The sequence below is a fragment of the Salmo trutta genome, chromosome 25 (genome assembly GCF_901001165.1).
Source record: "Salmo trutta chromosome 25, fSalTru1.1, whole genome shotgun sequence".
In the NCBI taxonomy this organism is placed as follows: domain Eukaryota; kingdom Metazoa; phylum Chordata; class Actinopteri; order Salmoniformes; family Salmonidae; genus Salmo; species Salmo trutta.
Window position 1 is genome coordinate 5,081,195 of NC_042981.1, and position 13,048 is coordinate 5,094,242.

Below are 13,048 nucleotides of genomic sequence, written 5' to 3' on the forward strand. Positions count from 1 at the left end.
TTTTACCACGTCATAACACACAGTCGGCACTGCTAGTATCCTCTTTTACCACTTCTCTCTCCCAAACAATCAGACTGTTCTGGCCCCGTCTCCCTTCTCTTTATTTTCAACTTTACATTTCACAGCTGTTCTCTTGAATTAAACTCCAACGTTGTCCTTTCTGCCTCAGTGGATCAACTTAACTTTTGTCCCAAAAGCATTTGGCGTGTATTGGGCGAGTGTACAGTTAAGCCCTAAAGCATAGGCTATTCACACCAATGCCATATAAAACGAATGAAGAAAATAACTCAATGTAGCCTATAGATATGAATGTAGCGTTACTGTGTGTGTGTGTGTGTGTGTGAATTTCTTACTTGATCCCATCTCAGTGAACCAGGAAGAGCAGGAGTTGAGGTTGATGGTCTCAAAGCGGACCACCTGGCCTGGCTCTGTGGCCTGGCTGACAGCTATACACACCATGGGGTATTCCTGCTCTGGAACCACCAACATCTCAAACACCTTCAGAGGGCTGGGCAGGGGGAAGTCAAAGTGCTGAGGGACAGAACACCAGAGAGGAGAGAGAGAGAGAGGTGTGAGAAAGTGAGGAGGGAGAGGAGAGATAGGAGAGAGAGAGATAGGAGAGAGAGGACAGATGGAGAGAGAGAGATAGGAGAGAGAGGACAGATGGAGAGAGAGATAGGAGAGAGAGGAGAGAGAGAGAGATAGGAGAGAGAGATAGGCGAGATGGAGAGAGAGATAGGCGAGATGGAGAGAGAGATAGGAGAGAGAGGAGAGAGAGACAGGAGAGAGAGAGAGATAGGAGAGAGAGATAGGAGAGATGGAGAGAGAGAGGAGAGATGGAGAGAAAGATAGGAGAGATGGAGAGAGAGATAGGAGAGAGAAGAGATGGAGAGAGAGAGGAGAGCGAGGAGAGAGAGAGAAAGGGGGATGAGGCTCTGGAAGTAATGCTGAGGAGGTAAAGAGGGTCCTACTAAAGGATGAGATGATTCTTTGTCTACTTGCATAGAAATGTGCCTTGCATCATAATGGTCCATTATCACAAAAAAACAGGAAAATGTCAGTTTTAACATGGTAAACAAGTAAACGATGCATGCTGTTGGATGCAGAAAATATAACATTTAAAAAAAAATGATATGCTTCTTGTTTTGTCGTGCTAAACCTCACAGACCATCTAACAGAACCTTTTGTACCCAGTGGGACAAACTAACACTGAACAAAAAACATAAACGCAACATAGAAACAATTTAAGATTTTTCATATTTCAGTAAACCAGTCAGTATCTGGTGTGACCACCATTTGCCTCATGCAGCGCGACACATCTCCTTCACATAGAGTTGATCAGGCTGTTGATTGTGGCCAGTGGAATGTTGTCCCCAACTCCTCTTCAATGGCTGTGTGAAGTTTCTGGATATTGGCGGGAACTGGAACAGTCAGTCATACACGTCGATCCAGAGCATCCCAAACATGCTCAATGGGTGACATGTCTGGTGAGTATGCAGGCCATGGAAGAACTGGGACATTTTCAGCTTCCAGGAATTGTGTACAGATCCTTGCGATATGGGGCTGTGCATTATCATGCTGAAACATGAGGTGATGGTGGTGGATGAATGGCACGACAATGGGCCTCAGGACCTCGTCATGGTATCTCTGTACATTCATGTTGCCATCGATAAAATGCAATTGTGTTCATTGTCCGTAGCGTATGTTTAATCAGCTTCTTGATAGGCCACACCTGTCAGGTGGATGGATTATCTTGGCAAAAGAGAAATACTCACTAACAGGGATGTAAACAAATTAGTGAGATTCAGAGAAAGAAGCTTTTTTTGTGCGCTTCAGCTCATGAAACCAACAACTTTACATGTTGCGTTTATGTTTTTGTTCAGTATAGATAAAGGACTGACCTTGATAAGCATGAACCTCTGCATGGGTTCATACCACTGTAGCAGAATTATCCCAGACTGGAGCGCTCCACACAGGTACTTATGGCCCGTATAGGGGTTCCTCACTGTGAGGGGAAGAGAGAGAAACCCAGAGAGAGAGAAAGAGAGAAAGAGAGAGAGAAAGAGATAGAAAGAGAGAGAGAGAGAGAGAGATAAAGAGAGAGAAAGAGAGAGAAAGAAAGAGAGAAAGAGAGAGAAAGAAAGAGAGAGAGAGAGAGAGAGAGAGAGAGAGAGAGAGAGAGAGAGAGAGAGAGAGAGAGAGAGAGAGAGAAAGAGAAAGAGAAAGAGAAAGAGAGAGAGAGAGAGAGAGAGAGAGAGAGAGAGAGAGAGAGAGAGAGAGAGAGGGGTCAAGGTAAGTCAAAGTATAGGCCTTGATATTTGCTCTGTCCAGGACCATGGGGGATGTGGAACTCACCAATGCAACACTTGTGACAGCCCTTTGTGTCAGGGATCTTCGTTGTCAAGGCAAACCTCCTGCAGAGAGAAAACAGTCAGCCTGGGGTCAACACACACAGTCATACAGCGTCGGGTCAGGCTGGGTCGACACAGTCATACAGCGTAGTGTGAGCCTGGGTCCTGTTCAGCAGGCTGGGTCAACACAGTCATACGGCCACACCGTAGAAAAATGTTTTGAAACTGAAGTTTCTTATTGGACAAGTTCAGATCGTACAGTGCCTTGCAAAAGTATTCGTCACCTTCGGCATTTTTCCTATTTTGTTGCAAAAGAAACTGTAATTTAAATGTATTTATATTTGGATTTCATGTAATGGACAAACACAAAATAGTCCAAATTGGAAGTGAAATAAAAAAAATAATACTTGTTTCAAAACATTTAAAATAATTAAAAACTGAAAAGTGGTGCGTGCATATGTATTCACCCCCCTTTGCTATGAAACCCCTAAATAAGATCTGGTGCAACCAATTACCTTCAGAAGTCACATAATTAGTTAAATAAAGTCCACCTGTGTGCAATCTAAGTGTCACACAATCTGTCACATGATCTCAGTATATATACACCTGCTCTGAAGGGCCCAAGTGTCTGCAACACCACTAAGCAAGCGGCACCATGAAGACCAAGGAGCTCTCCAAACAGGTCAGGGACAAAGTTGTGGAGAAGTACAGATCAGGGTTGGGTTATAAAAAAAATATCAGAAACTTTGAACATCCCACAGGGCACCATTAAATCCATTATTTAGAGGCAACAAAGAGACCAAAGATAACCCTGAAGGAGCTGCAAAGCTCCACAGGGGAGATTGGAGTATCTGTCCATGGGACCACTTTAAGCAGTACACTCCACAGAGTTGGGCTTTACGGCAGAGTGGCCAGATAAAAGCCATTGCTTAAAGAAAGAAATAAGCAAACACGTTTGGTGTTCGCCAAAAGGCATGTGGGAGACTCCCCAAACATATCGAAGAAGGCACTCTGGTCAGATGAGCCTAAAATTTAGCTTTTTGGCCATCAAGGAAAACACCATGTCTGGCGCATACCAAACACCTCCCATCACCCCGAGAACACCATCCCCACAGTGAAGCATGGTGGTGGCAGCATCATGCTGTGGGGATGTTTTTCATCAGCAGGGACTGGGAAACTGGTCAGAATTGAAGGAATGATGGATGGCTCTAAATATAGGCAAATTCTTGAGGGAAACTTGTTTCAGTCTATCAGAGATTTGAGACTGGGACGGAGGTTCACCTTCCAGCAGGACAATGACCCTAAGCATACTGCTAAAGCAACACTTGAGTGGTTTAAGGGGAAACATTTAAATGTCTTGGAATGGACTAGTCAAAGCACAAACCTCAATCCAATTGAGAATCTGTGGTATGACTTAAATATTGCTGTACACCAGCAGGAACCCATCCAACTTAAAGGAGCTGGAGCAGTTTTGACTTGAAGAATGGGCAAAAATCCCAGTGGCTAGATGTGCCAAGCTTATAGAGACATACCCCAAGAGACTTGCAGCTGTAATTGCTGCATAAAGTGGCTCTATAAAGTATTAACTTTGGGGGGGTGAATAGTTACGCACATTCAAGTTCACTGTTTATCTTATTTCTTGTTTGTTTCACAATAAAACATATTTTGCATCTTCAAAGTGGTAGGCATGTTGTGTACATCAAATGATACAAACCCCCCAAAAAATAAATCTTAATTCCAGGTTGTAAGGCAACAAAATAGGAAAAATGCCAAGGGGGGTGAATACCTTCGCAAGCCAGTGTATCTCCTCATTTCTCTGTCTCATGCTGACTGAACACGACACAGTCATATAGTGTCAACACAGCCTCTGTTGAGGACAATAGAATAGACCCCTGTGTCTCTCACTTGGGTAACATCTTGTCTGGGAAGCGGTGTGTGTGTGTGTCACCTTGGTAACATCTTGTCTGGGAAGCGGTGTGTGTGTGTGTGTCACCTTGGTAACATCTTGTCTGGGAAGCGGTGTGTGTGTGCGTCACCTTGGTAACATCTTGTCTGGGAAGCGGTGTGTGTGTGCGTCACCTTGGTAACATCTTGTCTGGGAAGCGGTGTGTGTGTGTGTGTGTCACCTTGGTAACATCTTGTCTGGGAAGCGGTGTGTGTGTGTGTGTGTCACCTTGGTAACATCTTTTCTGGGAAGCGGTGTGTGTGTGTGTGTCACCTTGGTAACATCTTGTCTGGGAAGCGGTGTGTGTGTGCGTCACCTTGGTAACATCTTGTCTGGGAAGCGGTGTGTGTGTGCGTCACCTTGGTAACATCTTGTCTGGGAAGCGGTGTGTGTGTGTGTGACCTTGGTAACATCTTGTCTGGGAAGCGGTGTGTGTGTGTGTGTCACCTTGGTAACATCTTGTCTGGGAAGCGGTGTGTGTGTGCGTCACCTTGGTAACATCTTGTCTGGGAAGCGGTGTGTGTGTGCGTCACCTTGGTAACATCTTGTCTGGGAAGCGGTGTGTGTGTGTGTGTGTCACCTTGGTAACATCTTGTCTGGGAAGCGGTGTGTGTGTGCGTCACCTTGGTAACATCTTGTCTGGGAAGCGGTGTGTGTGTGCGTCACCTTGGTAACATCTTGTCTGGGAAGCGGTGTGTGTGTGTGTGACCTTGGTAACATCTTGTCTGGGAAGCGGTGCGTGTGCGTGTGTGTCACCTTGGTAACATCTTGTCTGGGAAGCGGTGCGTGTGCGTGTGTGTCACCTTGGTAACATCTTGTCTGGGAAGTGGTGTGTGTGTGTGTGTGTGTGTCACCTTGGTAACATCTTGTATGGGAAGCGGTGTGTGTGTGTGTCACCTTGGTAACATCTTGTCTGGGAAGTGGTGTGTGTGTGTGTGTCACCTTGGTAACATCTTGTCTGGGAAGCGGTGTGTGTGTGTGTGTGTGTCACCTTGGTAACATCTTGTCTGGGAAGCGGTGTGTGTGTGTGTGTCACCTTGGTAACATCTTGTCTGGGAAGCGGTGTGTGTGTGTGTGTCACCTTGGTAACATCTTGTCTGGGAAGTGGTGTGTGTGTGTGTGTCACCTTGGTAACATCTTGTCTGGGAAGCGGTGTGTGTGTGTGTGTGTGTCACCTTGGTAACATCTTGTCTGGGAAGTGGTGTGTGTGTGTGTGTCACCTTGGTAACATCTTGTCTGGGAAGCGGTGTGTGTGTGTGTCACCTTGGTAACATCTTGTCTGGGAAGCGGTGTGTGTGTGTGTCACCTTGGTAACATCTTGTCTGGGAAGCGGTGTGTGTGTGTGTGTGTGTCACCTTGGTAACATCTTGTCTGGGAAGCGGTGTGTGTGTGTGTGTGTGTGTGTGTGTGTGTCACCTTGGTAACATCTTGTCTGGGAAGCGGTGTGTGTGTGTGTGTGTGTGTGTGTGTGTGTCACCTTGGTAACATCTTGTCTGGGAAGCGGTGTGTGTGTGTGTGTGTGTGTCACCTTGGTAACATCTTGTCTGGGAAGCGGTGTGTGTGTGTGTGTGTCACCTTGGTAACATCTTGTCTGGGAAGCGGTGTGTGTGTGTGTGTGTCACCTTGGTAACATCTTGTCTGGGAAGCGGTGTGTGTGGAACTGAGAGGCGAGGCCAGGCTTCTTCAGCTGCTCAAACAGCCCAATCAGGTTGTGTGAGTAGAGCTGGAAGGTCTTCCCTGTGATCACACAATCAAACATAATCACATTAAAGGAAAACAGGGATGTGTTGCACCCTATTCCCTATATAGGGCACGACTGTTGACCAGGGGGGGAAAGAAGTGCACTATATAGGGCACGACTGTTGACCTGGGGGGAAAGAAGTGCACTATATAGGGAATAGAAAGTCATTTGGGATGTAGCCATGACGTTGTTTCTGGGGGGGTCACATCTCTTACAGTGGTCATGACATCTCCCCAAAACATTCCTGTATAGTTGAACAGACAAACGACAACACAGAGATAGATTGAAGGACTAGGGAAACTAGATGAGAAGAGCATACATGGCAGAAAAACTTAGTATTATTAGTGTAGACGTATTCACCATCAACAGCAATTTAGTTTCAAGGAGCTATATGGTATCATATTAATTTGTATCTGAACATTACACGCATGTGGCTGGGATGAAGCTAGCTTGATGTTGAAAATGGTAAGGATGCAAAATCCTGGTCATTTTACCCAAATTCCCTCAGTTTTCTAGAAATCCCAGTTGGAGGATTCCTGGATTTCCTGCTTATTCCATACTGATTCCAGGAATATTCTAACTAGGATTTCTTGGAAAAAACAGGACTTTTGGGAGAGTAACCAAAATGTTGCAGCCCTGGTTAGGGGTGAACAAGGGTGGGATAAAAATACAGAGGTATGACGATGAGGGGTGTGACTGCGATGATGAGGGGTGTGACTGCGATGATGATGATGATTTGTGAATGTGATGATTACCTTCTGATGAAGCCGGTTAGTAGAATACCAAATCAAGCCAGACCAGAGGAGAGGAGGAGGAGGAAGAGGGACAGAGCCCAAGAGGAAGAAACAGAAGAAGAAAGCAGAGATTAGATATTCTCTGAGCCGGGGCATAGGGCCTAGTCTTCAGTAGAATGGTACTACACATCACACTAAACTTTACCTAGGCTATATCCCAACTCTCTCTCCTGCCTCCTAAAGTGTGCACTTGTTCACTTCCCTTCACCGATTTGAAATGAAATGACTGGTATAACAAATATGTTAGAGCTCTGACTAAAGTCGTGAGGCTGATATGTAAAGCTTAATAAAAAGAGCAGTTCCCCCCCCTCGTTTTATTCAACTGTTACCAGGCAACTGCAACAAAGCTAGCTCAGATGTGCGAGTGCCTTTTGAATAGGAAATACGGTAGAAACTCCCATTAGGCCATGCCTCCACCAACCCAACGCGTTTAGATTTTTGGGGGAGTAGCAAACGAGTGCATACTTCAGGAGAAAGGACGTATTGGGGACGTACCCCCCAAGGATTCATTTCCATTAAGTAAGACATGTTCACTTTCACTTTCTTACAACAGATAAATTCAGCAACCAAGTGGTTAAAACCCAGATAGTATTTAGATTTTTTTTACCTTTAAAAAAAAAATTAAAATGTATTATTTTTGTTTTCTTCACCCCTTTTTTCTCCCCAGTTTCATGGTATCCAATTGGTAGTTACAGACTTGTCTCATCGCTGCAACTCCCATATGGACTCGGGAGAGGCGAAGGTCGAGAGCCATGCATCCTCTGAAAACACAACCCAACCAAGCCGCACTGCTTCTTGACACAATGCCCCGCTTAACCCGGAAGCCAACCGCACCAATGTGTCGGAGGAAACACCGTACACCTGGCAACCTGGTCAGCGTGCACTGCTCCCGGCCCGCCACAGGAGTCGCTAGTGCGCGATGAGACAAGAATATCCCTGCCGGCCAAACCCTCTTCCTAACCCGGACAACGCTGGGCCAATTGTGCGCCGCCCAATGGGCCTCCCGGTCGCGGCCGGCTGCGACAGAGCCTGTGCTCGAACCCAGAATCTCCAGTGGCACAGTTAGAACTGCAATGCAGAGCCTTAGACCACTGCATCACCCGGGAGGTTTTTAACCTTTATTTAACCAGGAAGTGCTCGGTGTGCTGATAAGCTACACATTGGGACATGCATCATCTAGCTACAATAAGAGTTCTTCTTCTCTCACATAAAACTAATCTACATTGCTACTGTAACCAGGAGTTTTACAGCCGCTGGTCTGGTCCATGATCCCTTTCTCTACTCCATACAGCAGGCCATGAAGACAGACGTGTTATTCATGACTCCCTCTCTACTCCATACAGCAGGCCATGAAGACAGACGTGTTATTCATGACTCCCTCTCTACTCCATACAGCAGGCCATGAAGACAGACGTGTTATTCATGACTCCCTCTCTACTCCATACAGCAGGCCATGAAGACAGACGTGTTATTCATGACTCCCTCTCTACTCCATACAGCAGGCCATGAAGACAGACGTGTTATTCATGACTCCCTGTGTGTTGAGGTTGTCCTCCTAATAGATTTTAGACAAGCTGGTATCTATTCCACCGGGGCCGTTCACATCATCTGGCTATCTTTTACATACAATTTCACGCCATAAAGACATTCAAAACTCACTACAAAACTATCGATATATTTTATAGAAGTTGTCTCCAATAGCTTTTGAACAACATATTTCTGGCTGCTGTAGGATATATATGATGTGATTACCAGAGCTTTCTGGCTGCTGTAGGATATATATGATGTGATTACCAGAGCTTTCTGGCTGCTGTAGGATATATATGATGTGATTACCAGAGCTTTCTGGCTGCTGTAGGATATATATGATGTGATTACCAGAGCTTTCTGGCTGCTGTAGGATATATATGATGTGATTACCAGAGCTTTCTGGCTGCTGTAGGATATATATGATGTGATTACCAGAGCTTTCTGGCTGCTGTAGGATATATATGATGTGATTACCAGAGCTTTCTGGCTGCTGTAGGATATATATGATGTGATTACCAGAGCTTTCTGCCTGCTGTAGGACAGATACAGGTATCACATCATATATATATATGATGTGATACCTGTATCTGTCTTACTGACAGGGCCTAAAATGAACACCTGCCAAAAGGTAGATTTTGACATTGGCTGGTAATATGTCTATTTCACCAGCCACATTGTGGTGACCCACCCGCCAGTGCGAGCATTTCACTCGCATTTGTGAATAAAAATAGTCAAGTATGATCACATTTATAGTTAAATAAATGCTGTAGTCACTGTTTTCAAAATATTTCTGCCATTTTGTTTCATAGCTGGTAAATTAAAAAACCGCACAAAGTCAAATAACTACGAATCTCATATAGCCTATTTCAACTCCCGCTGGAACATCTTGGCTATTTTACTTTGTTTTGTTCACAAGCTAGGTTTGTTTTTCAATGTTTTGAGTTTTCAACTGCCAGGGAAGAGAAGACCCACACGGACACGAGTCAGACTCACTGTCACGTCACCATAGTAACCTTCCACCCTTAAAGGGGCACGTGAACATTTTTCTCTCATATAAATAAATATACCACATTACTTCTTAATATTAATACATGTATTGTTTTAGAAACATTACAAAGCACTCATCAGTTTTTGTCTGGTAAATAAAATATTTTTTAAATCTACCTGCCACAGTGGCTGGTGGACTAAAAAGTTAAAATGTTATGCCCTGCTTACTGACTCACCTGACAAAGACATCAGATTGTTGTTGATGATATAGAGCCAGGTACACTTCCTGGGGAACAGCTAGAGGGGGAACATGAGACAATGAAGACACTGAATAACTCATTACATTACGGATACAGAGGACAACAGACCTCATAATATTAGCGCTTGAAAGCAGTGATTCGAAGTCCTCCTCCTGGAGAGCCCCAGTACTGCATGTCTAAATCACTAAGTCATGGCTTGGTTATGACAGAGAGCCCCAGTACGGCATGTCAAAATCACTGAGTCATGGCTTGGTTATCACAGACAGCCCCAGTACTGCAGGTCTAAATCACTGAGTCATGGCTTGGTTATAACAGAGAGCCCCAGTACTGCAGGTCTAAATCACTGAGTCATGGCTTGGTTATCACAGAGAGCCCCAGTACTGCAGGTCTAAATCCCTGAGTCATGGCTTGGTTATAACAGAGAGCCCCAGTACTGCAGGTCTAAATCACTGAGTCATGGCTTGGTTATGACAGAGAGCCCCAGTACTGCATGTCAAAATCACTGAGTCATGGCTTGGTTATCACAGAGAGCCCCAGTACTGCAGGTCTAAATCACTGAGTCATGGCTTGGTTATAACAGAGAGCCCCAGTACTGCAGGTCTAAATCACTGAGTCATGGCTTGGTTATCACAGAGAGCCCCAGTACTGCAGGTCTAAATCCCTGAGGCATGGCTTGGTTATAATAGAGAGCCCCAGTACTGCAGGTCTAAATCACTGAGTCATAGCTTGGTTATCACAGAGAGCCCCAGTACTGCAGGTCTAAATCACTAAGTCATGGCTTGGTTATGACAGAGAGCCCCCAGCACTGCAGGTCAAAATCACTGAGTCATGGCTTGGTTATGACAGAGAGCCCCAGTACTGCAGGTCTAAATCACTGAGTCATGGCTTGGTTATGACAGAGAGCCCCAGTACTGCAGGTCTAAATCACTGAGTCATGGCTTGGTTATGACAGAGAGCCCCAGTACTGCAGGTCTAAATCACTGAGTCATGGCTTGGTTATAACAGAGAGCCCCAGTACTGCAGGTCTAAATCACTGAGTCATGGCTTGGTTATCACAGAGAGCCCCAGTACTGCATGTCTAAATCACTGAGTCATGGCTTGGTTATCACAGAGAGCCCCAGTACTGCAGGTCTAAATCACTGAGTCATGGCTTGGTTATAACAGAGAGCCCCAGTACTGCAGGTCTAAATCACTGAGTCATGGCTTGGTTATCACAGAGAGCCCCAGTACTGCAGGTCTAAATCACTGAGTCATGGCTTGGTTATGACAGAGAGCCCCAGTACTGCAGGTCTAAATCACTGAGTCATGGCTTGGTTATCACAGAGAGCCCCAGTACTGCAGGTCTAAATCACTGAGTCATGGCTTGGTTATGACAGAGAGCCCCAGTACTGCAGGTCTAAATCACTGAGTCATGGCTTGGTTATCACAGAGAGCCCCAGTACTGCAGGTCTAAATCACTGAGTCATGGCTTGGTTATCACAGAGAGCCCCAGTACTGCAGGTCTAAATCACTGAGTCATGGCTTGGTTATCACAGAGAGCCCCATGTGCTCCTACCTGTTCCATGGTGGCTTCATGCAGCTCATTCAGGTTGAGGGTATAGATCCCATCCTCTGTCCCAAATATAAGGTACTGGTCTAAAACAAAACAGTAGAAATATATTGAATAGTGTGTGATACACTCACTCAATGAAACATTGTTATGTGTGTGTGTGTGTGTGTGTGTGTGTGTGTGTGTGTGTGTGTGTGTGTGTGTGTGTAACCTTTGGTATCAGGGTGTATCCATGACGTGGCACAGTTGATTTTCAGTGGGCAGCCATCAAACACCTTGGAGAAACAGGCCCCCATCTAGAGTAGTGATATAGAGGAACAAATGAGAACCTAAACAAACCCAAATGTCTCCTTGTCCAAAGACTGCTCCCAGGGTAAAGAAGATACAAATGTTTATTTTGGAGAAACAAAAATGTGTAAACTATCCATTTAAGTATGGTCTTTAGATGGATCATGTTTAAAATGTCAGCCCGGGTATTTTAAAAGGGAATTTGAGAGATGGATAACCACAATACACACATGACCACAAAAACTACAGTCCGCTGTTATTATGCAGCTCACAGACAGTGTTGGGACAGCTCACAGACAGTGTCGGGACAGCTCACAGACAGTGTCGGGACACTGTTCACAGACAGTGTCGGGACAGCTCACAGACAGTGTCGGGACAGCTCACAGACAGTGTCGGGACAGCTCACAGACAGTGTCGGGACAGCTCACAGACAGTGTCGCGACACTGTTCACAGACAGTGTCGGGACAGCTCACTACAGACAGTGTCGCGACAGCTGACTACAGACAGTGTCGCGACAGTGACGACAGACAGTGTCGCGACAGTGACGACAGACAGTGTCGCGACAGTGACGACAGACAGTGTCGCGACAGTGACGACAGACAGTGTCGCGACAGTGACGACAGACAGTGTCGCGACAGTGACGACAGCCCACAGACAGTGACGACAGCCCACAGACAGTGACGACAGCCCACAGACAGTGACGACAGCCCACAGACAGTGTCGACAGCCCACAGACAGTGACGACAGCCCACAGACAGTGACGACAGCCCACAGACAGTGACGACAGCCCACAGACAGTGACGACAGCCCACAGACAGTGGCGACAGCCCACAGACAGTGGCGACAGCCCACAGACAGTGGCGACAGCCCACAGACAGTGACGACAGCCCACAGACAGTTACGACAGCCCACAGAGTTACGACAGCCCACAGAGTTACGACAGCCCACAGAGTTACGACAGCCCACAGAGTTACGACAGCCCACAGAGAGTTACGACAGCCCACAGAGAGTTACGACAGCCCACAGAGAGTTACGACAGCCCACAGAGAGTTATGACAGCCCACAGAGAGTTACGACAGCCCACAGAGAGTTACGACAGCCCACAGAGAGTTACGACAGCCCACAGAGAGTTACGACAGCCTTACGACAGCCCACAGACAGTTATGACAGCTCACAGACAGTTATGACAGCTCACTATATAGGGAATAGGGTCTAAAGTATGAAGGGAATAGGGTCTCAGACTCATGGAGACGGGTCACTCACCAGGACTTTAGGAGTGGGCGGCAGGCCGTTGATGGCAGGTTTCTGAGGAGAAACAAATAGCCACACATCAGACTGGATGAGGAGAGGAGGACATACTTACAAAAAATACAACCATATTAACCTTTAGTTAACTAGGCAAGTCAGGTAACAACAAATTCTTATTTACAATGACGGCCTACCCTGTACAAAAGCGGACGACGCTGGGCCAATTGTGCGCTGTCCTATGGGACTCCCAATCACGGCCGGATGTGATACAGCCTGGATTCGAACCAGGGACTGTAGTGACGGCTCTTGCACTGAGATGCAATGCGTTAGACCACTGCCCATACTAAGTTGATG

The 13,048-nt window shown here is 46.1% G+C and overlaps 1 protein-coding gene across 2 annotated transcripts in view; it reads right to left on the reverse strand.

Annotated features, from left to right (window-relative positions):
* LOC115161898 (mitogen-activated protein kinase kinase kinase kinase 5) overlaps window positions 1–13,048 on the reverse strand; it is a 105,965-nt gene that overhangs the window by 16,099 nt on the left and 76,818 nt on the right. Inside the window, exons 22-30 of one of the 2 annotated variants that reach the window (XM_029712714.1) lie at window positions 12,710–12,751; window positions 11,369–11,453; window positions 11,164–11,243; window positions 9,585–9,645; window positions 6,793–6,795; window positions 5,919–6,033; window positions 2,356–2,414; window positions 1,902–2,005; window positions 354–531 (exon numbers count right to left, since the gene is read on the reverse strand). In XM_029712714.1, the coding sequence (XP_029568574.1) occupies window positions 354–531; window positions 1,902–2,005; window positions 2,356–2,414; window positions 5,919–6,033; window positions 6,793–6,795; window positions 9,585–9,645; window positions 11,164–11,243; window positions 11,369–11,453; window positions 12,710–12,751 (727 nt within the window). The remainder of the gene's footprint in view (window positions 1–353; window positions 532–1,901; window positions 2,006–2,355; window positions 2,415–5,918; window positions 6,034–6,792; window positions 6,796–9,584; window positions 9,646–11,163; window positions 11,244–11,368; window positions 11,454–12,709; window positions 12,752–13,048) is intronic. The other variant, XM_029712715.1, reaches the window with a different exon arrangement.